The sequence below is a fragment of the Myxocyprinus asiaticus genome, chromosome 9 (genome assembly GCF_019703515.2).
Source record: "Myxocyprinus asiaticus isolate MX2 ecotype Aquarium Trade chromosome 9, UBuf_Myxa_2, whole genome shotgun sequence".
NCBI lineage: Eukaryota > Metazoa > Chordata > Actinopteri > Cypriniformes > Catostomidae > Myxocyprinus > Myxocyprinus asiaticus.
In genome coordinates this window covers 50,993,133-51,015,533 of record NC_059352.1, presented here as the reverse complement: position 1 = coordinate 51,015,533, position 22,401 = coordinate 50,993,133, and the positions used below count along the sequence as shown (strand labels likewise).

The 22,401-nt window shown below is 38.6% G+C and overlaps 1 protein-coding gene across 1 annotated transcript in view; it reads left to right on the top strand.

The window, feature by feature from the left end:
* The window catches only part of LOC127446199 (activin receptor type-2A-like), a 33,795-nt gene that overhangs the window by 5,537 nt on the left and 5,857 nt on the right, over positions 1–22,401 (top strand). Inside the window, exons 2-8 of the mRNA XM_051706943.1 lie at positions 13,490–13,697; positions 13,842–13,945; positions 14,309–14,463; positions 16,117–16,260; positions 18,170–18,313; positions 18,539–18,684; positions 18,800–18,914. Coding sequence (XP_051562903.1) covers positions 13,490–13,697; positions 13,842–13,945; positions 14,309–14,463; positions 16,117–16,260; positions 18,170–18,313; positions 18,539–18,684; positions 18,800–18,914 — 1,016 coding nt within the window. The remainder of the gene's footprint in view (positions 1–13,489; positions 13,698–13,841; positions 13,946–14,308; positions 14,464–16,116; positions 16,261–18,169; positions 18,314–18,538; positions 18,685–18,799; positions 18,915–22,401) is intronic.

The window sequence follows — 22,401 nt, the reverse complement described above, 5'->3', positions numbered from 1 at the left end:
ATCATGATTGAAAACGTAAAGTCACGTGATGTTGCAATAGAGTTGTTTGTATAAAAAGAGGTTGAATTTGATGATTGTTTTACTCATTGAGGAAGGCCTGTGTGCCCAAACGTCTGTGACATGCGTTACAGTTATCACATACTCCTTTGTAATTATACAGTCTGGATGTTATAAATGTAACATCTTCCTTCTGCATTTCCAGTTTAATTGTATCTGACTTGATTGTTATAAATGACACATGTAATGACAATGGACATGTCAAAGGTGTTCTAGGTAATACATTTTACATTTTAAAGCTGAACTGATGTGGAACGATGGCTTTAACAGAAGCATATATCACCGATTAACAACTTTAGAGCTCATGGTAGGTCTGCCTTTAAAGGTTTATAAATTATCATTAGAAATCAATTCGCCTTTGGAGAAAATGAATGGGATTTTCTTCTGGAATGAGACTGTTGCGCTCTATACAGTAATTTTACTGTAGTACATTAAAATTACTCTAATAGGTTATTATTTTTAAAATAAAATAAAGGCTATAGGACAACTGTACCATCACCTATAAATACTTAACATTTTCACTAAAATAATCAGTCTTCTTTTCTTTCTTTTTTTACATTACTGTAATGATAATTTGGGGCTAAAATGTTAAATATAATTTCTTATTTTTCTTTTGATTTTTGGGATGCAGTGTGACCTAGGCATGTTGTTTGACAGGTTTTGTGAGATGCATCCTGGTACATGATGTTGACTAGGAGGAACATTATCTTTTGTTTTATATACAGAGATGTAATCTCTTATCTGTCTGTTTTGGGGTTTCTTCCTTCTGTTTGTGTAGTAGACTCATCAACAGCACACAGATGGGCAGCCCGTCTCTCTGCCCTTCTAACCACTGGTTGTGTGGTTTATGTTTCATTCAGATGTGGCTCCAGTCTGTCCAGAGCAGGACAGCAAAACTCTGTGACTGATGAGTCAAAAACTCTTAAATCCCTAGATCGATCTTTTACTCCATGCACAGCCCTCCACTACAATGAAAGGAAATCACTCGCATTTGCAACCAAATTTTGCGCTAATGTGACTAAAATGTATATATTTGACAACTAGCTGGTAAATGTTTAAATTTCCCTCATCAGTGAATGAATTGTGTAGTATAGTGGTGAAGTATTCAGCAGCGAGATCCTTTCACTGCATGTTGAGATAAAAGTTGTTTTGTTTAAAGCGTGTCCAAAGACAAGATTCACGTGACCCATTTGTCATTGAATTATGTCTCTTTTAATACCCTTTCTGTTCTTTACAGTCAGTTTTTGATCAAAAAACAACACAAAATAAACATTTAATTCTAATCATGCATAGCACAGATGAGATAAAGCCATTCGAGTCTCTCTCGTTAATATACGCTCATTTACAGACGCTTTTTAAAGAAATTCCAGTTTCCTTAAAGAGACGGTACTGGTTTTTAGCACATGTTCAACAAATCAATGTATATACAGTACCTGTACAAATGATGTTATTTAACAAAATATAATATATGCAAAATAATGTCATATTTATTGATTAAATACATTGATTTGTTTATTTTTAAATAGCTAATATGTGACCAAAATGATGAAAAAGGAATAAAATATAATTAGTAAAATTAATATTTTCATAATGTACCTAGTTAGAGGTTCCCCTGTACAATTAACAGCATTAGCTGCGAGAGAATTTCTTTGATATGTAACAAAAGGAACATTATAACTGAAATATACACATATTAATCGATATTGAATTGAAATCGAATCGAAACCTTGTGAATTGTAATCAAATCAGGAAATCTGTATTAATACCCAGCCTTAGATTGTCACATGCATGTGTGTGTTGGAGAGAAAGTGCATCATTGTATGTGCGCAGTGCGTGCGTGTGGTCTTCATTGATGGGAACTGTAACTGTGAAGTATCTGAATGGACTGAAATTCAGGAGTGTTAATAGGGCGATATCCTGCACTTTTGTAGCATTTTATTTCATAAGTTCACTTATGCACTAAAAATTCCGTATTTCGGTTTTTCATGACCATTTTCACCCTTTCTCTGGCCCTGTAAACTGGCCATTTTTGCTACTGTACTGGTAAAATGGGAAAGGAGGATGCGGGAACCGGCTGAACAGTCAAAGTAATATTTAATTTAAACAAAAAGACACAAACACAAATGCACTCACGGGAGCTGCATGTGGCTCTCTCTCTCTCGAACTGCCGCATCCTGCTGCATTTATCCCTCTCCTTGGCTGATTAGCCCGATTGGGGGCCGGGCATGTGTAGTCACGGCCCGGCCCTGCCCTCCGCCTCGTCACATGTACCTCTCACCTTTTTGTTCATATCGATCCATCTTTAATTCTGAATAAACAAACTCTCTCTTCTTAATAGAGCTGCAAATCGCTGAAGTTTCTTCACGATAAGATACACACTGCAAAACACATTTTCAAAACACGCAGCTCTGGCTCCGCTCTATTTCACAATGAGAGTGCTTCTGTATTTAGTTATTTTGTATTTTTGTATAATTCATCACCTGAAGCTCTTTGGAATATTTAGAGTGCATCTGGACTGTGAGCTGTGTTTTCTCTCCTCAATCAAGCACAAGCTGCAGTGCTCCTCTCGCGTGCCAACATTAGTTTCATATCTGATCTTATGTTATGTTAAATGAGATCAAATGACTATTTGACAATTTTTTATAATTATAAATCACACATTTTGCACATATACAGTGAAATTCTTTTTTTTTTTTTTTTTCACATATCCCAGCTAAGCTGGGGTCAGAGTGCAGGGTCAGCCATGTTACAGCACCCCTGGAGCAGATAGGGTCAAGAGCCTTGCTCAAGGGCCCAACAGTGGCATCTCGGCAGTGCTGGGGCTTGAACCCCCAACCTTCTGATCAGTAACCCAGAGCCTTAACTGCTGAACCACCACTGCCAGTCATTTCAGCCCTAGTACCATCTACTCCATTTTCCCACAACACTGTAAGGGGCCTTTCAGACCAAACACATTTTTGCATTAAAAATGTTAGGCAGCACAACAAATGGAACAGAATGCAGATGTTTCAACATGCGTTTTTAAAAGTTGACATGGTGTGTTAAAAATGAAGATAACCTGCTTCTGAAGTGCTTTGATGTGCGCGCCATCTGTGGAGGTTTGTGCCAAACTCTGAAAAACATAAGTGAGGATTTTGATAGTGAACGCAAAGCACTCTGGTTCCACTTTAATTTAATGTTTGTGTAATGTCAAATGTTCTTGGTCATTGTGGGTGCATACTATTGCATAATATAATATGATATAATGTAATATAATATAATGTAATGTAAAATAATATAATATAATAGCATCGATGTTTGAATTGAGTATTTTCAAGTTCGAACTTAAACAAATTTATTCAATGAAGAAAGTACTTAATCTTTTTTGCTATATTTACTCTATTGTGTATAACCCCTTAAACTCTAGGGGGGCACTATATCGTGAAAATTTGTTATGCTTAAAATGTTAAAGACTCTGAACCAGGCATATGAGGTATAATTTGAAAGCTTAGAATCTGAACTTTTCAGAGATAACCATCACTTCTGCATTTATGTTACTTCAAATAATAAAATAGGGCCTGAAATATTTTGCGTTGAAAATCAGCGCCCTCTAGAGGTAATTAGGTAGAAATATTTATGTGAAAAAAAAATTCTTTCACATAGCACCTAAATAGACAAGTCATATATCAAATGAAAGCATTCATTCTCAGGACTGTGACTGTACAGTTAATTTTGTTGCCCTAATACCACAGTTCATAGATTTTTAAAAGTCTAATTTATGCTCTGTTCACTGTTGCTGAGTAGCCAAGTCCCAAGTAGCCAAAAACTTTATATCTGATTTTACCTTAGGGAGTTTTCTAAAACATGAGCCATGTTTTCCTTGTCTGTGAGTTTGCTTGGCTGAATAATCCAGTGTTATATGTTAGATGTCCAGAACAAAATATGCCAACAACCAGAAATCATCAGAAATTTTTTTTTCGACTATTGATGATAAAATGTTATATATCAAAGGGGAGGATCTCAGCTTTCTAATGACACCTGGATTGAGCTTCTAGTCAATTCAGAGGTCGAGATATTTGATGGAACAACGAGGGTGTTGCTTGAACTGAAAATTAGACTGAATGTCTATGGACGAGCACATCTGTGAGAGCTAAAGTACGTTAGAGCACCACCTACGTTTCAGATCTGTATATTGTGATGGAATGTGATAGAGAAAAAATATTTTTTCTAGTGCTTTTCTGCCACCAAAGTGAGGTAGAGTGAACAGAACCAGAATTACATGTTTACAAAGTTAGGGGAAAAAAATTCTGCATGCTTGTTAGTGTTTTTGAGCTGATAATCAGTCGTTTTACTTGTGTTTTTTGTGAAAGTGAATAAACATTTCAAGAAGACATCAGCTCTTGATTGTATTCATCCAAAAAACTAACAAAAAAAGTCCTGCATGTCCCTAATGTGTGTGTTGGCCTTCTTGATGATGTTTCTGTGGTCTGTTTGCTTGGATTGGTCAGTGAGAGGCCAGGTATGTGTTTTATTGCAATAGCCCTGTCTTTGTTTAAATATGTTTGCACTTTTAGGATTTATTTTAGTTCACATGGTGTGTTCATGTAATTCCAGCAGTGTGTTATTGGTTGGATGGTGAGAGGTTGAGCAATTAGTGCCATCAACTGGTGACACTGTGTGTGGATCACACACAGGAGAGATACATTTTTAAAATCAATGTTCATTTTGCAGATTACATTTTGGTAACTGCTAAATTAGAGAGAGATGATATACTTGATATCAGCTCAATTACATACATAGTATATCTGTGGTGAGCTGGCACATGCATCTGCGCTCGTGAGTTGTCATGATACAGATGATTTTAAATTTATGTTCAGATTTCAAAAAGACAAACATTAAAGAGTTTAATAAAAGCTTAATACTTTGCTTTCATTTCAATTGGCAGATTTACAATTTTATGATGATCTTAATTGAGGTGTTAAGGAGAAGATATATGATAAGAAGATATCTTAAAGAGACTGTAGATATGTGTTTGGAGTTATGAAGGTTTTCTGTAGGCATAAATGCACCTCTGAACTCACTTGTGACTTTAGATGAATCAAAGTGACATTCAAGAATGAAATGATGAGGAAAAGTCTGGTGACACCATGAAAGACCAGTAGTTGGTGGTCTTTTTCCTCCTGTGATTTTTGAAAATAACTATTATTACTGTGAAAGCTTATGATTATTTTGTAATCATGCCGTCTCCGCCCTGCCGCCAGATAAGGGCTTTTAATGTTTGGTGTTGTACTTTGCTTCAGTGGAATCCGGTGAATGTTCAGTGTTCTGAAGTAAATGAAATCTGTGTTCAGTGTGTTGAATTATTGAGAGCGGTCAAAGACATCTGTCAGCAGAAATGTCCAATAGCTCATTGTCTCACGTTTCCAACATTCCTGCCCCTCAGTGAGCTTTTGAGAGTGACTCTTGGGCTCTGTTCCAAAACCTTTTGAGTTGCCTATGTAGGCAGCATTTTAAGGCTTCATATGTCGGGTTGCCATCCAACTATTGGATGGCAGTGTATTTTTGAATCTGCTTTTAAGAAAACTTGAATATAATCACTTGGTATGTGCATAAACTGAAAAAATTCTAATAAAAATGTATGCGCTAGGCTAAAAATTTTGCAACTTTGCATTTCACAAGATATTAACACTTGTTTTAAGAAAATATCTTGAATAAGTTATTTGTTTAACCCCATTTTTTTTCTAGGATAAACCTCACTTCACTAAATTTTGTTTTTTAAGGTTTAAGCATAAATCTGTTTGCTAATGTGATTAATGATGTTGAGATTAAATCATGGGTTATATTTTTGGAAGCGTGCAAAGCGCAGCGCAACATACAACGTATGAGCGCTAATTCTAAGTGCAATTTATGTGCCAACGCAAAGTGCAAGTGGGCATGGGTGGGAGTGTTTGCGCTATCTGTGGGTGTGTTGTATGTTTGTAACAGGGTGTGACTTGTAAATACTTGCAATGTTGTATATTTTGTGTTTGAAATCCTGACTCCCTTACTAACAAAACTAAACATGTGTATGAATTGAATGAGTTGATTTGGTGATTTTACCTGTATGGTAAATAATGACATGTCCCCTTTATTTATGAAAAGTATATAAGTGTGAGAACGGTTATATAATATTGGCACCCAACAGGGACATGAATTAAGTATTCCATACAGTAACACAAGATGGCATGTATTAGACCAGAAGCAGGAGATGAGTTGAACCCGAACCAGATTTAACTTTTGAACCTTTCTCTACTAGAAGAGAACCTATCAAAGAACTCCTCTCTACTTTCAGTCAACTATACATTGAATCTGATGCTGAGTCTAATGTGTAAGATGAGGATGAGGGTTATGATATAGAAGGAGATTTGTTTCCACCCCCTCCTCCACCTCCTGAGGAAGATGACGAGTCTACTCATGCCCTGCTGGAAAAACTTGCTGATCAATTCACACAATTGAAAGATATTGTTGACAAGAGAGTGGATGTAATTGGAAAACAGCTGAATGTATGCGTGGAAAAGATGAAAGAATGTTCTACAAGTACTGAGTGTGAGAATAGATCCAAAGTAAGTGAAGATAGATCCAGATATTATGTTCAAAGAGAATGTGAATGAGCCAGGAACTTTTTAGAATTTAACATTCAAGATTTGGGAAAATCTATGGTTGGTTTCCTGAGAAGAAGAGATGCACAGACAGAGGATAGACTGAGGACTACTGTTCAGCTCATGTCTATGCCTGCTACTCATGGAAGAAATCCTCATAGTTCAACTTCTCCCATATCTACTAGTAGAACCTTCAACATACATCCAAGCCAAATGCTAGCTACAAATGGTACTGTAACTGTAAATTATAAACCCCCTGTTAGAGTGGAATTTCCTCAGTTTGGTGAAGAAGAAGATGACCCAGAAATATTAGCTTCTTTGACCTCAGTTTTATCAGGAATGGCAAAAGCCTGGTGGACGGCTGAGAGAAAAAATTTCAGACGTGGAGTCAGTTTAAGCGAATTTTCTTGTGCTCATTCCTAGTGAGGACTATGAAGCAGAAGTGGAAAGGAGGCTCATTGAAAGAAAACAAGGTCCTCAAGAAAGCATTCGAGACTTTGCTTTCCAATATAGAGCGTTATGTTTAATATGGAGAAGTAACATGCAAGAGAAGGACATTCTGCAAGCTATTTTAAGAAATTGCAATCAGAAATTGGCTAGTTTACTCAGAGGCACTGTGAAAGATGTGGGTGAATTAGTGAAAATTGGAACACAAATTGAGCAAGACTTTTCAGAAGCCAAGCATTATTGGAATCGAGCCAATAGCGAAGGAGGACCCAAATGCCACGGCTCTGTTCATTAACCTTCTTATGTAAATACACATGTGGTGCAAACGGTACCAAAAATCATTAAACCATAACTGAGAACGTTACCCATTTTAATTTTAATTCATGGATGTTATCTGCATGCCATGGTGGACACTGGAAGCACACTCTCGTTAATCCAAGAGATGTGGTGGAACAGACTTAAAAATAAGGAAACATGGGAGCCTTGTGAAGATCAGACCTTCATGCCGGCAAATGGTCAAGTTCAGAAAGCTCTAGGTGTTTCAAATTGGGGGGCTGAGCTACAGGGACAGAAGCACAAACCGTGCATCTGTCATGTGAGACGAAGACCTTTCTTTACCTGTCATATTAGGCATGGATTTCCTACTGTCTGTTACCATTGTTATCAACTTTGTTAAAGCCAGCTACATTTTGCCATCTGAAATTGATGGAGAAGGTAGAGTGTTTCCTCTGATGCATACTGATCCTGCATCTATCAACCATCTCCATTTCTACCTTGCACTTCCATCAAAGAAGCCTCAGAAACTCTACAGCAAATTCAGGAAGTAGTTCAAAGAGCTGATACAATGGTAGAATATAAGTCCTTGCTGGATGAGGTGATGAGAGAATGGCCAACAGTTTGCACACAGAAAATTGGACATACTGAGGTAATCAAACATAGAATTGTTACCATGGATGAAGTCTCGGTGAAGAAGAAACCCTACCGAGTATCCCTGGAGAAATGGCAATTCATTGAGAAGGAGGTCAAAGATATGCTGGATAAGGGCATAATATGTCAGTCAGTGTCTCATTGGGCTGCCCCGGAAGTGCTTGTACCTAAAAAGTATGGTAGTACAAGATTTTTTGTGGACTACAGAGGACTGAATGCCAAGACTCAATTGGATAATTATCCGATGCCCCAAATCCAGGATATTCTGGAATCATTCCATTGAGCTACTATATTCAATATATTAGACCTGAAAAGCGGATATTGGCAGGTCAGCATGGATCCAGAAAGCATAGCTAAAACTGCCTTTGTGACCCCCAATGGGCTATATGAATTCCTGCATTTACCCTTCGGTCTAAAAAATGCAGCTGCTTCATTCCAAAGATTGATGGAGTGTGTATTGATGGATCTGAGGGGGAAGTGTTGTTTGATATACATAGATGACATTATGACTCCCGAGATGAGGATGAACACCTTAGACATCTTGTCTAATTGTTCAATTGTCTGCATAAGACAGGGTTTACACTGAACATGAAGAAATGTAACACAGCCCAAAGATTAGTGAACTAACTAGGTCATATATTAACTGAAGAAGGAATAAAGACAGATCCCCAGAAAATAAGTGCTATTGGTGATTTTCAAGTTCCACAATCCCTCAAGTATGTGCAAAGGTTTTTAGGATTGGCAAGCTGGTATCACCATTTTATTCCTCATTTCTCAATGATCGCCACCCCACTACATGCAATAAAGCAGAATAGTGCTACATGGAATTAATCTGAAGCCCATCAAACATCGTTTGAAAAAATCAAACAAGCCCTGACCAAAGCTCCAGTCCTGTTACCCCCAGATTTCAATAGTCCATTCCGGGTGCAGACTGATGCCAGTGACATTGGGTTAGGAGCAGTACTTACACAAGAGTACAATGGAGAAGAATATATGATTGCATATGCTTCAAAATTGCTGAGTGGTGCGGAGAAATCCTATTCGGTATCTGAAAAAGAATGTCTGGCTGTTGTGTGGGCTGTAGAAAAATGGAGACCATACCTAGAAGTCGACTCTTTGAAGTTGTAACAGATCATGCTGCACTTATTTGAGTTTTCAATCACCCTTAGCCTTCTTCTTGATTTATCTGTTGGACCATTTGACTAAAAGGGTTTGATTTCAATGTAAAGGACAAGAAAGGGCAAATTAATGTCATACCTAATACTTTTTCTAGGAGTTTACTCAATTCATCATCCAATATGCTAGCTGTCTGTAGGGCTGCCGATATATGTGTAGTTCCGATGCAGTTGCCTATTGATTGGACTGAGGTAGCCAGTGCCCAGCAAAATGATTCAGAGATCAAAAAGTTGATAAAGAAAGCCTCTACTCAAAAAGATACTGACCCAAGTAGAGTTCACTATACTATGGAAAACAGATTTCTCTTCCAAAGTATACCTGATGGAAAAAAAGGGCAGAAATTACAACTTGTTGTCCCTGCGTGTAGGAGAGATGAGTTTATGAGGTATGCCCATGATAAACTGCTCTGTGGACATCTTGGACGGCTGAAACCCCTGCTGAGGTTAATTGATGTGGCCTATTGGCCAAGTGTACATCGTGGTGTCTGGAAACATTGTAAGGCATGTCTGTCAAAGATACAAACCTTCCATATCCAAGCTCTCTGGTCATCTCCAGTCGACGCCTGTGGTAGAACCTGGATATATGATAGGAGTGAATCTGATGGGACCCTTTCCAAAAAGCACCAAGCAAAACGAACATCTATTAGTGGTGGTTGACCATTGTTCTAAATTGGTTGAAATGTTTCTTCTACGGGTTCCCAAGTCACCTCAAATTGCCCGAGTGCTTGTGGAAGAGATTTTCACAAGGTGGGATGTTCCTGCCTACCTTGTTTCAGATCGTGGACCACAATTTACATTGCATCTGATCTACCATGTGTGCAAACAATGGGGAGTTACGCAAAAACTAACAATAGCTTATCATCCACAGACCAATCTTACTGAATGCATTAACCGTACAGTAAAAACCATGATTGCTTTGTATGTGAGAGACCACCATCGTCAATGGGATCGTTGGTTGGCAGAGTTTAGATTTGCCATCAATACTGCCTGGCAAGAAAGTACAGGTTTCTCACCAGCTGAAGTTGCACTGGGCAGAAGGCTGAAGGGACCACTACAAAGAGCTCTACCCAGAGTACCTAACCCAAGTAATACTGCATATGATGTAATAAACAAACAAGAGGAATTGATGTGGCCTGTGAGAGAGAATGTAGAAAGAGCTCAACTAAAACAAGGTCGATATTACAATCGGAAGAGGAAGCTAGAACATTTCTAAAAGGGTGACCTGGTTTGGATTCAAACTCATCCATTGTCTCATGCTGAGGGTAACTATATGGCAAAGTTTTCGGCTAGGTGGAAAGGACCTGCAAAAATATGTAAGAGACTTGGACCAGTTAATTACTCAGTCTCTTTTTCAGAATCTAAAGCCTTATTTTGATAATGTAAGGTCTTCCATCGTGGGGAGGGGTATGTAACAGTTTGAAGCCTGTCACTCTGTTTTAGTAGATGTTATACACATACCAGACACTAGAGGGTGACATATAGAAGTTTAGAGTAGTATAACATATAGATATAAAGAGGTATAGAAGAAGAGAGAGGTGAGCAAACAAAGGATTGATTCTGTTTGGAGTTTGGCAATCCATGTTCTCCTGAAATCCTAGGTTGAAGAATATAAATTCTCATGGTCAACCCCAAGTAGGTAAGAGAAAACTCTAGAGTCTCATAATTTGATTTTGGTGAATATTCTAGAGAGTGTTGTTCGGATATTGAAAACCGTGTTAAATTATGTTATGAAAATCTATTTATGTTTGATGTGTATATATTTCCTTGCGTAGGGATTTTTTTGTTGTATCTCGAGGAATAGTGGTATATATCGACAATACATGGGACTATATCTGAGGAAGTGGTGTGTCTGCCCCAGCACAAAGTGTAAACTCAGTTCCTGCATTTGCAGTTTGGAGATTCCACCAGCAGGTGGTAATAAAGTTCAAAACTCTGAAAATATAGTGGAACATCAAATAATGTTGTAGCCATTTTATGAAACAAAAAATTATGAGATTTTTGTTAAACTTTCAAGAGGTCTTCGTTTAGTATTCAATAATTATTATTATTATAATGTTTATATTTACAATTGTATTTATGGTCTAATATGTATTAATATTTTTTCACCTGTTGTCATAGAGGGATTTTTAAGTCACTGCAAAAGGGGTCGGTGGAAGAAGTTGGAAAGATTTTTTTTGACTACTTTGTTATTTTGATTATGTTTTCGTTTAAAGCGTGATTTGAATTTAGAAATATTTTTGGATTCATTTTTTTGGTGTTTCGTTTAATTAATTTAATCTTTAAAGCAAATTCTACCAGTAGAAGTGCGTTCCGATACTATCTACAATACTAACTATGATTTATGTGTCAGTAGATGAAAATTATTAATAATACTTACATTCTCTATAATTTTACAGGGCCTACAGATCCTGATGAAAATCAAATTTACCACATGTATAAAAGGAGTCACTGTCAGAGAAATATGCCTGACATTCAACAGGGACGCAATTAATTTAAAAAGAATGTAAATCCATATTTCTATTCTTCTAATTCATTGCATACTGTCCATTTACACTACCAAATTCTTATGAATGTGCTCTCTTTGTTTATATCGCTGGTGCTTGACAGGGAATGGACTATACACCTATGAGCTAAAACATTATGACCACCTGCCTAATATGCTCTTGGTCCTCCACGTGCTGCCAAAACAGCACCTACCCGTCAAGGTATGGACTCTAAAAGACCTCTGAAGGTGTCCTGTGGTATCTGGCACCAAGACGTTATCAACAGATCCTTCAAGTCCTGTAAGTTGTGAGGTGGAGCCGCCGTGGATCAAACTTGTTGGTCTAGCACATTCAACAGATGCTCAATCGGATTGAGATCTGGGGAATTTGGAGGCCATGGCAACACCTTGAACTCTTCATCATGTTCCTCAAACCATCCTCGAACAATGTGGGCAGTGTGGCAGGATGCATTATCCTGCTGAAAGAGGCCACTGCCATCGGGGAATACCATTGTCATTAAGGGGTGTACCTGGTCTGCAACATTGTTTAGGTAGGTGGCACGTCAAATTGACCTCCACATGAATGGCCGAACCCAGGGTTTCTCAGCAGAACATTGCCCAGAGCATCACACTCCCTCCACTGGCTTATCATCTTCCCACAGTGCATCCTGGTGCCATCACTCCCCCAGGTTAACGGCGCACATGTACACAGCCTTCCACATGATGTAAAAGGAAACGGGATTAATCAAACCAGGTGACCTTCTTCCACTGCTCCAAGGTCCAGTTCCGACGCTCGCGTGCCCATTGTTGGCCCATTTGATGGTGGACGGGTCATCATGGCACTCTGGCCGGTCTGCAGCTGCACGGCCCCTGTACTGTGTGTTGTGACACAATCCTCCCATAACCATCATTACAATTTTCTGTGACCAGATGGGATAGCCTTCGTTGCCCTTGCGCATTGATGAGCCTTGGGCGCCCAACAACTTGTCGCCAGTTTGTGGTTTGTCCCTCCTCGGACCACTGTTGGTAGGTACTCACCACTGCTGACCAGGAGCTCCCCACAAGCCATGCTGTTTCAGAGATGCTCTGACCCAGTCATCTGGCCATAACAATTTGGCCCTTGTCAAAGTCATTCAGGTCTTTACTCCTGCCCATTTCTCCTGCATTCAACACATTGACTATGAGAACTGATTGTTTGCTTACCATTTATCTACCCAGACCTCGACATATGGCCTTGTTAGGAGATTATCAACATTATTCGTTTCACCTGTGAGTGGTCATAATGTTCTGGCTCATCAGTGTATAACAGGACGCAGACTGTGCCGGAGAAGAACCTCAGAATTAATATGCACTTGACCCAGCCCATTAGCGCTTTGCACATGCAAATTCGCCAAATCCACTTGCACCTAGACTTACCAAAAATACCAAATCTTCATGGTCATGCCCATTGACTTTGTGCATATGACTTTGCTCTTAAAATAGGACCCCTTGTGGCTTATGGAGTAGGTGGTAATTTGTGTTTTCATTTTGTTTGTGTGGTGGAGTAAAAATGCAAATCACAATTTTGCATTTTTTTGTTGCATTTTATTATTAATTGTATATGTTGTGTTCTCCTAGAAGTAGATTGGTCAGAGTACATTAAAATTGTTGTGTGGTTAATTTCGTAATGATTTTGTCAAAAGAATTTGTTTCAAACATTGCAAGAGCCTCAGTTCTGTATGTGGTGGAAAATGGGTTTAAAAAAAAGCCATTAATAATAAAATCTCTGTGTTTGTGTTATTCAGGAGCGATTCTCGGTCGCTCGGAGACGCAGGAATGTGCATTTTATAATGCCAACTGGGAGAAAGATGGAACAAACCAGAGTGGAATTGAGCTGTGTTATGGAGAGAAGGACAAACGGCGACACTGTTTTTCCACATGGAAGAATCACACCGGAATAATCGAGTTGGTCAAACAGGGCTGCTGGCTTGATGATGTCAACTGCTATGACAGGTATGGGCAGGTGGGCCTGTATGAGACCTCATGGCATGGCTGGGTCTAATAGATTTTCCTTTTCCCCGCCAGAAAGTTCTGACAAGTTTCTCTGCATGTGTCTCAGGGTTCTGAGATGTTCACATTTATTTTCTGTCTCTGCAGTAGTGAGTGTGTGGAGCATAAAGAGAACCTTGATGTGTTCTTCTGTTGCTGTGAGGGAAACATGTGCAACGAGAAGTTTCACTACAGTCCAGACATGGTTGAGAGTGAGTAACACACACTTTAAAACTTTCTTAAAACATACTGAAGCTCAAGGTACCTCAAGTTTTATAGATGATGAAAATGCACCTATTTATCAACAATAAATCAACTTTTTTAAAGCAACATTAAATACTGAATTACTGTCTGTGTTGGGCTTCATGCAAGTTCCACATGCAGTGATTCTGTTCAGTAAATTTCCCTGAATCCAGACAATTTAAGTAGTTCATATCTACATTTTGAGGTTCTGTGTAAATTCATTACTATTTAAATGTGTAAATGTGACGTCCCTCCTCATGTAAGATGTGTGTGATCTTGAGCATTGAAGCTGATGAAATAGAAGATATAATGATATCATTGTCTCTCTGCAGCCACATCAAACCCTGTGAGCCCTCAGCCAGAGTTATTTCACACACTGCTGTTCTCCATGATCCCTGTCATGGCCGTCGCTGTCGTTCTTTTCATCTCGTTCTGGATGTATCGTCATCTTAGGCTGTCTTACCCGCCTTTGCTCGTACCATCACAGGTATCTACAAACAGTGTGTTTTCAGCCTTCTTAATCAATCAATGAATGAATATGTTTTGAGTGTGTGCATTTAAAAAGAAATGATGTACAGTATATACCGTATATGTAAGTGTAACAGGGTTTTGATGGGCAAGGAGGAGGTGGGAATCAGACGAACCATCAAAATAATGATGGTTCGTCTGATAACAGTGAGATTGCTAGCCGGTTCCCAGACATGCCGTCACCTGGTCCTCGACCACTCCTCCACCCTCTGGCAGATGACAGCCACTTCTCCCCGGATGGACCGCAGCGAGTCCTCCAACCCCTGGCGGATGGAACGGCCCTCCGCGTTCTGGCTGCCGGTAGCGAGCACCTCCACCCCTGGCAGCGGCTCCACCACTTCAGGCGGCTGGCAGCGAGCCCCTCCTCCCCTCGCGGATGGCGGCCGTTCTTCCGCGTCCAGGCTGCTCCTTTGGGCGTGGACTCCCAGTGGCGAGGACTTATACAGTGGCGAGGACTCCCCGACAGCGCATCCCTCCTCCTTCCCGGGTTTCGGCACCAATGTAACAGGATTTGGATGGGCAAGGAGGAGGCGGGAACTGGACAAACCATCAAAATAATGTTTAATGAAAACGTAAAAAGACACAAATATAAACGCACATGGCAGCTGCGTGTGGCTCCCTCTCTCCCAAACTGCCGCATCTGACTCGGCTTTATCCCTCTCCTCGGCTGATTAGCCCAATTGGGGGCCAGCCGTGCACACTCACGGCCCGGCCCCGCCCTCCTCCTCGTCACAGTAAGTTTTTAAAGCTGTCGATTTAATACACTAATTCAGTACCATTAAAAATTGTACAAAACATAGCGTGTTAAAAACTTAACATTATGTTGACTTGACAAAGCCAACATACTGTTATACTACAGACTTTGTTTAGGCTTTTTCGAAAATTATAAATTTTAGCTCCTAAACTTTCATGCTACCAAACTTGGCACAGACCTTCAGGCTGTTATGACGCGCATTGCCATATGTGTTCTTACTGATTGGAATAATGGTTCTCGCACAGCGAACAATCAAATATCACAAAAATCACATAGACTTACATTGACAGAATGTTTAAAGAGGCCAATTTCTTGGTTTGATTGTATGGAACTATATGTCAGTGTGTGTGTCCAAACCAGCTCATGCGGTATGGAATCACTCCATATGTGTGCTCACAGACACCATATCAATATTTCTCATTATCATTTTGAGATGGTTTTGATCTTTCTCATAATTACACCACAGCATTTGTTTGTTCCGCTGTGGCTAGAAACAGTAAATTCACTCTCTTGCTCTGTTGCTAGCACACCTTTCATATCATGATAGAGGTAAGAGCTTTATTCACTCAGGAAAATCTCTCATGGTCATCTGCTTTCTTTAGTTTTCCTCTTCTTTATTGTGACACATCTTGTTGTTTTTGTATATGCGTCCATCTTTCCTTCTGTTATACTATAGTCTTTCATTTCACCTCGCATGGATACATTTATAATTTCTCCTGCATCATTATTTATTATTTGAATTTGGTCGGGGTTGTTCCATAGGTTTTCTCGAGTATCAGCAGACAGCATCAAATGAAACATCAATATACAGTATTAATCTGTGTTCTGAATGTTTTGTTTATTTTTTCTTGTGTTAAGGATCCGGGTCTTACGCCTCCTTCCCCGTTACTGGGTCAGAAGCCGCTGCAGCTGCTGGAGGTGAAGGCTAGAGGACGCTTTGGCTGCGTTTGGAAGGCACAACTACTGAACGGACACGTGGCTGTCAAAATCTTCCCTGTTCAGGTACCAGAAATGTTTAAAAACAAAGTTATTAAAGAAAGTCATAGAGGGTTATAACAACACAGGGGTGAATAAACAATGACTGAATTTACATTTTTGGGGAACCAGAGTCAGAACAGTCTGAAGGTCTGTGCCAAGTTTGATGGATATACAGGTGCATCTCAATAAATTAGAATGTCGTGGAAAAGTTCATTTATTTCAGTAGTTCAACTCAAATTGTGAAACTCGTGTATTAAATAAATTCAATGCACACAGACTGAAGTAGTTTAAGTCTTTTGTTCTTTTAATTGTGATGATTTTGGCTCACATTTAACAAAAACCCACCAATTCACTATCTCAAAAAATTAGAATACATCATAAGACCAATAAAAAAAACATTTTTAGTGAATTGTTGGCCTTCTGGAAAGTATGTTCATTTACTGTATATGTACTCAATACTTGGTAGGGGCTCCTTTTGCTTTAATTACTGCCTCAATTCGGCGTGGCATGGAGGTGATCAGTTTGTGGCACTGCTGAGGTGGTATGGAAGCCCAGGTTTCTTTGACAGTTTCTCAGGTTTCTCATCTGCATTTTTTGGTCTCTTGTTTCTCATTTTCCTCTTGACAATACCCCATAGATTCTCTATGGAGTTCAGGTCTGGTGAGTTTGCTGGCCAGTCAAGAACACCAACACCATGGTCATTTAACCAACTTTTGGTGCTTTTGGCAGTGTGGGCAGGTGCCAAATCCTGCTGGAAAATGAAATCAGCATCTTTAAAAAGCTGGTCAGCAGAAGGAAGCATGAAGTGCTCCAAAATTTCTTGGTAAAGGGGTGCAGTGACTTTGGTTTTCAAAAAACACAATGGACCAACACCAGCAGATGACATTGCACCCCAAATCATCACAGACTGTGGAAACTTAACACTGGACTTCAAGCAACTTGGGCTATGAGCTTCTCCAGCCTTCCTCCAGACTCTAGGACCTTGGTTTCCAAATTAAATACAAAACTTGCTCTCATCTGAAAAGAGGACTTTGGACCACTGGGCAACAGTCCAGTTCTTCTTCTCCTTAGCCCAGGTAAGACGCCTCTGACGTTGTCTTTGGTTCAGGAGTGGCTTAACAAGAAGAATACGACAACTGTAGCCAAATTCCTTGACATGTCTGTGTGTGGTGGCTCTTGATGCCTTGACCTCAGCCTCAGTCCATTCCTTGTGACGTTCACCCAAATTCTTGAATCGATTTTGCTTGACAATACTCATAAGGCTGCGGTTCTCTCGGTTGGTTGTGCATCTTTTTCTTCCACACTTTTTCCTTCCACTCAACTTTCTGTTAACATGCTTGGATACAGCACTCTGTGAACAGCCAGCTTCTTTGGCAATGAATGTTTGTGGCTTACCCTCCTTGTGAAGGGTGTCAGTGATTGTCTTCTGGACAACTGTCAGATCAGCAGATTGTGTAGCCTAGTGAACCAAACTGAGAGACCATTTTGAAGGCTCAGGAAACCTTTGCAGGTGTTTTGAGTTGATTAGCTGATTGGCATGTCACCATATTCTAATTTTTTGAGATAGTGAATTGGTGGGTTTTTGTTAAATGTGAGCCAAAATCATCACAATTAAAAGAACCAAAGACTTAAACTACTTCAGTCTGTGTGCATTGAATTTATTTAATACACGAGTTTCACAATTTGAGTTGAATTACTGAAATAAATGAACTTTTCCATGACATTCTAATTTATTGAGTTGCACCTGTAGTTTGAAAGCTCCAGGAGGAGTTACAGTCAGAAATGTTGGTATTCCTTTAAGGATTTTGAAAAAAACCCAAGCCAACATAATTAAACTGATGTGCAGTCACGGGTGTGAAAATAGCAGCTATTTTGCAACAACCTTGAATGTCTTGAATAAAATGTACACATGTTTGTTTGCGATCATTCTCAGAATAAGCAGTCGTGGCAGAATGAATATGAGATTTATAGTACAACTGGAATGAAACATGAAAACATCCTGCAGTTCATCGGAGCAGAAAAACGAGGGAATGGAGTCGATATTGAACTCTGGCTTATCACTGCTTATCATGAGAAGGTACAGAAATACACACATATTGTTTTTTATAAGGAATAGAAGTAATCGTCATTGGTTGTGTTCGGAATGGAAAGCGCTGCCTACTGCATACTGTGAATTAAACATTGTATAAGTCTGTGAAATTCAATGCAATTGTAACCGTTTGGTAGTATGCTGCATCGTTTAATTCAGGGAGGTGTCTCTCACTTTCATCTTGGACAGAAACATTATGGTGTGTTTATTCAGGGCTCTTTGACAGATTTCCTGAAAGCAAATGTAGTGTCCTGGAATGAGCTGTGTCTGATCTCGCAGACGTTTGTGCGCGGGTTAGCGTATTTACACGAGGACATACCCAACCTGAAGGATGGACACAAGCCTGCCATTGCACACAGGTACAATCCTATTGGCTTTGTCGTCAATTGTCGTCTATTAGTCTGCTCTTATTGGTTGACATATGGTTAATGCTTTGTCTCTCTCTCTCTCTCTCTCTCTCTCTCTCTCTCTCAGGGATATCAAGAGTAAGAATGTGTTGTTGAAGAGTGATTTAACTGCCTGTATCGCTGACTTCGGCCTGGCGCTCAAATTTGAAGCAGGAAAATCGACAGGTGACACACACGGACAGGTGAGGAAGACTCTTGTTTTGAAAGTTGTTTCACTCCAAGAGCAAAGCAAAAAAGCACAAAGATAACTTATCTAACAATACATTGTTCACTCGTTTCTATACAGTGATAAACTGATAGTGTGATAAAGGAATATATTGTAGAATAATGATGATAATGATAGAGGAAACATAGGGCTGGGAGATATGATGATATATATTGTGGTGGATATATAGTCTCAATCATTATAGATTTTGCTATGTTGTGTATATATCGCGATGCATAAAACCTTTGGCAACAATGGACAATTTGGCGCAAGTGTGCCGCAAAGCTCATTTGCATGTGAAAACTAGCAGTGGCGAATTTGACGCAAGTATACAGCAAATTTGCCATGAACTCTCTATTTTCGTAAGGGCATCCATATGCGTGGCATGCACATTTCTATCAGTGGGCAGGGCTTCATGTGAGACTGTCATTTTTTTTCTCTGAACTGCAAATTCATCTTGCATTTGGTGCTTCATAAGCACTAAATATGCTTTTGAACTTCTCTGTTTGTGTTTCACATGAGTGTCGTTATCTCTAGATTCCAGCAGGCTTTCCGATATTTGTGCTCCAGAGACAGGAGAGCTCAGAGCGGGATCACTCGCACTGCTCAATCTGAGTTTTTTACCTTAAACTACATAATCACCCTTATTAAAGTTCTGCTGAATGATGTTAGATATTAAGAAACAATCAGATATTCATATATTCTCTAAAGAGAATGAAGTGTTTATTTTCGTTGATTTTTTTTCTTTTTTTTTTATCTTATTTTCTTTGTTTCATTGCTTTGAGAAGATGTTGAGTTTCTTGAGAAAAGTTTATAATAATAATAATAATAATAATAATAATAATAATAATGGTCAACAGCATATCTGAATGAAATGTGGCATAATTATGTTAATGTTGATTATTTTACTTTGACTATGTTTGTCAAGTTCCATATAAATAGAAAATGATATAAGAGGAAGTGGTTTTCATTTATAACTGAAACTGAATTATATAAAACAATAGGCATTACAATATGGTTATTTAATATAAACCAATTTTATTGATTTTCCAGAAAAAAGTACTACATCATGATATTAGTTGTGATACAAAATTATTAATAACGTTATACAAGATTTTGGTAATATCGCCCACCCCTAAGGAAATATATCTTTTTTTTAAAAAGATTTTGGACTGTGGTATTTCTAGTCCTCTGAGTTTTCATTAAAAATGGATTTTAAATATCTTTAAAAATGTTATATGCTTTTATCTATTATTATCATTATTATTATTATTATTAGATTTGAACCTGATTTCATCATCAAAATAGCCATAGAAGCTGGCATGGTGTTAATAAAAACAAACAAAAAAAAGCAAACAATAATAGAGTACTGTTAGTTACACATTTTAAAGCTGTTGTTAGAAAATGTTACTAGATATGTTCACATTACTGTAATTACGAGATTTCGACTCAATGTTCACGTCTTCGTAGAACTCCTAATTACAAGTTGTAAACCCGGAATTCAATTAAAGCTCTGACTTGACATGACGTCAGGGGTGGCGATATGACTTAAATCTTATATCACAATATGAGTAATTTTATGTCATGATAACTGTATATATATCACGATATAGTAAAGGTTTTTTGGAAAATCAATGTTAAACTTTATGTATTAAATAACCTTATTGTAATGCCTATTTTTGGTACTCCAGATAGTGAATTACATACTTTATTAAATTAAAACTTCTTACTCATTATTTGGAACAAAACTAAAAAATTTCTAAGTACATAAATAAATAAAAATTGACCTTACCAAAATGCTAAATATAACAGTATGCCACATTTCAGTTTAAAATGTTGTTGACCAATATTATTATTGTTATTATTATATTAAACTTTGCTCAAGACACTTAAGATCTTCTCAAAGCAATGTGACAAAGAAAATAAAACAATAGTAAAAAAAAAAAATCTATCCAACGAAAATAAACACCTCTTGAAGAAAATAAATGTCACTTCTTGCAAAATAAGTTAATGACCGGATTAATACGGAGTTCATCTTTTGGCTTTCATAATATTCTTTTGCGTGTTTCATTTTGAGGTGCTAAAACAGACTGCTTGTATTAGGAGTGAACCTCGATGATGTCACACCTGTTTTAATAACAAGTAGCACGAACGATCCAGCTCTGAGCTCTCCTGTCTCTGGAGCACAAATATCAGAAATCCTGCTGGACTCCAGGGACAGCACGCGCCACAGTCACTTGAAACATATGCTTGGATGAGAAGAATGTTTAGCACTTTTAGCACTTTTAAAGCACCAAACGTGCGATGAAGGTCATTCAATTTGTTTGTGCAGCTGCAGAAAAATGTTCAATGCCATAAAATCCCTGTCCATGTTTCTTCAATTCTCTCAGTCTCACGTGAAGCCCTGCCCACTGATAGAGAAGCCTACCCATGGATATTTACATATCGCAATATACACGATATGGCAAAATCTCTATTGGGTGACACTTTATATCATCACCACGATATATATCATCATATTGCCCAGACCTAAGTGACATCATGTAAAAAGATCCCAAATCACAGCGGCATCAACAGTTAAAGGTAAGGTTGGGCGATTATAGCGAATATTCACAAAATAGTGCAATGATTTTAATGCTCTTTTTATTTTATATAGAAGGGGTCAGGTCATGAGGAATAACATTTTCCTTGATATTTTGACATATAAGAGGTCTTTCTACTATACAAACATATTGTACATTTCAGAGCTCAAAACCTGAGCCCCAATGCAATAAAAGCATTTATTGAACCCAAGCTGCAAAAACGCCTCGTTCTCTACTTCTGCGACAACCCTACGTCATTTGGGTTACAATAATTCATGACCGCCTATACAGCTCAAAAACATTAACGCCTACTTTTACATCATTGCACCCTTGGCCCCGCCCACTGGAGGACAAATAAGGCCTACTGTAGCTTAACTATTACTGAACATCAAAGGGGATCCATCTGGACTATTTTCAATTGTTTTTGTATTTAAGCATGCACAGACAGACGTCTTTGACCATTGATGCATATCTCAGGCCGCTTTAAAAAACACGGTGTCAAGTTACAACTCTGAAGAGGAGAATCCATTCTGAAATTCAGCTGCTGCCTCTTGTTGTTTTGAGTACAAACGCATCATGGACACTTTCTTTCACCAATCTGTGCTATTTTTAATTGTTGGTGTATGTAAACATGCACTGGATGGACGCCGTTCAGTGCAGGATGATACTGGATACTGGATGTGTCTTCAGCGTATTTCAGCATGGATTGCACATTTCTTCGGCTCATATCAATGTGGATTGCTTGTGAACCAGTCATAAAACGATTCAAGCTTTGTAAAGGAACTGTTATTGAAGGATGAGGCAGTTAAAAACACATAGACCCAATCGCAAAACAGTAAGTGAACAGTTCCATTCATTCATTCAAATCTCATGACTGTTTGA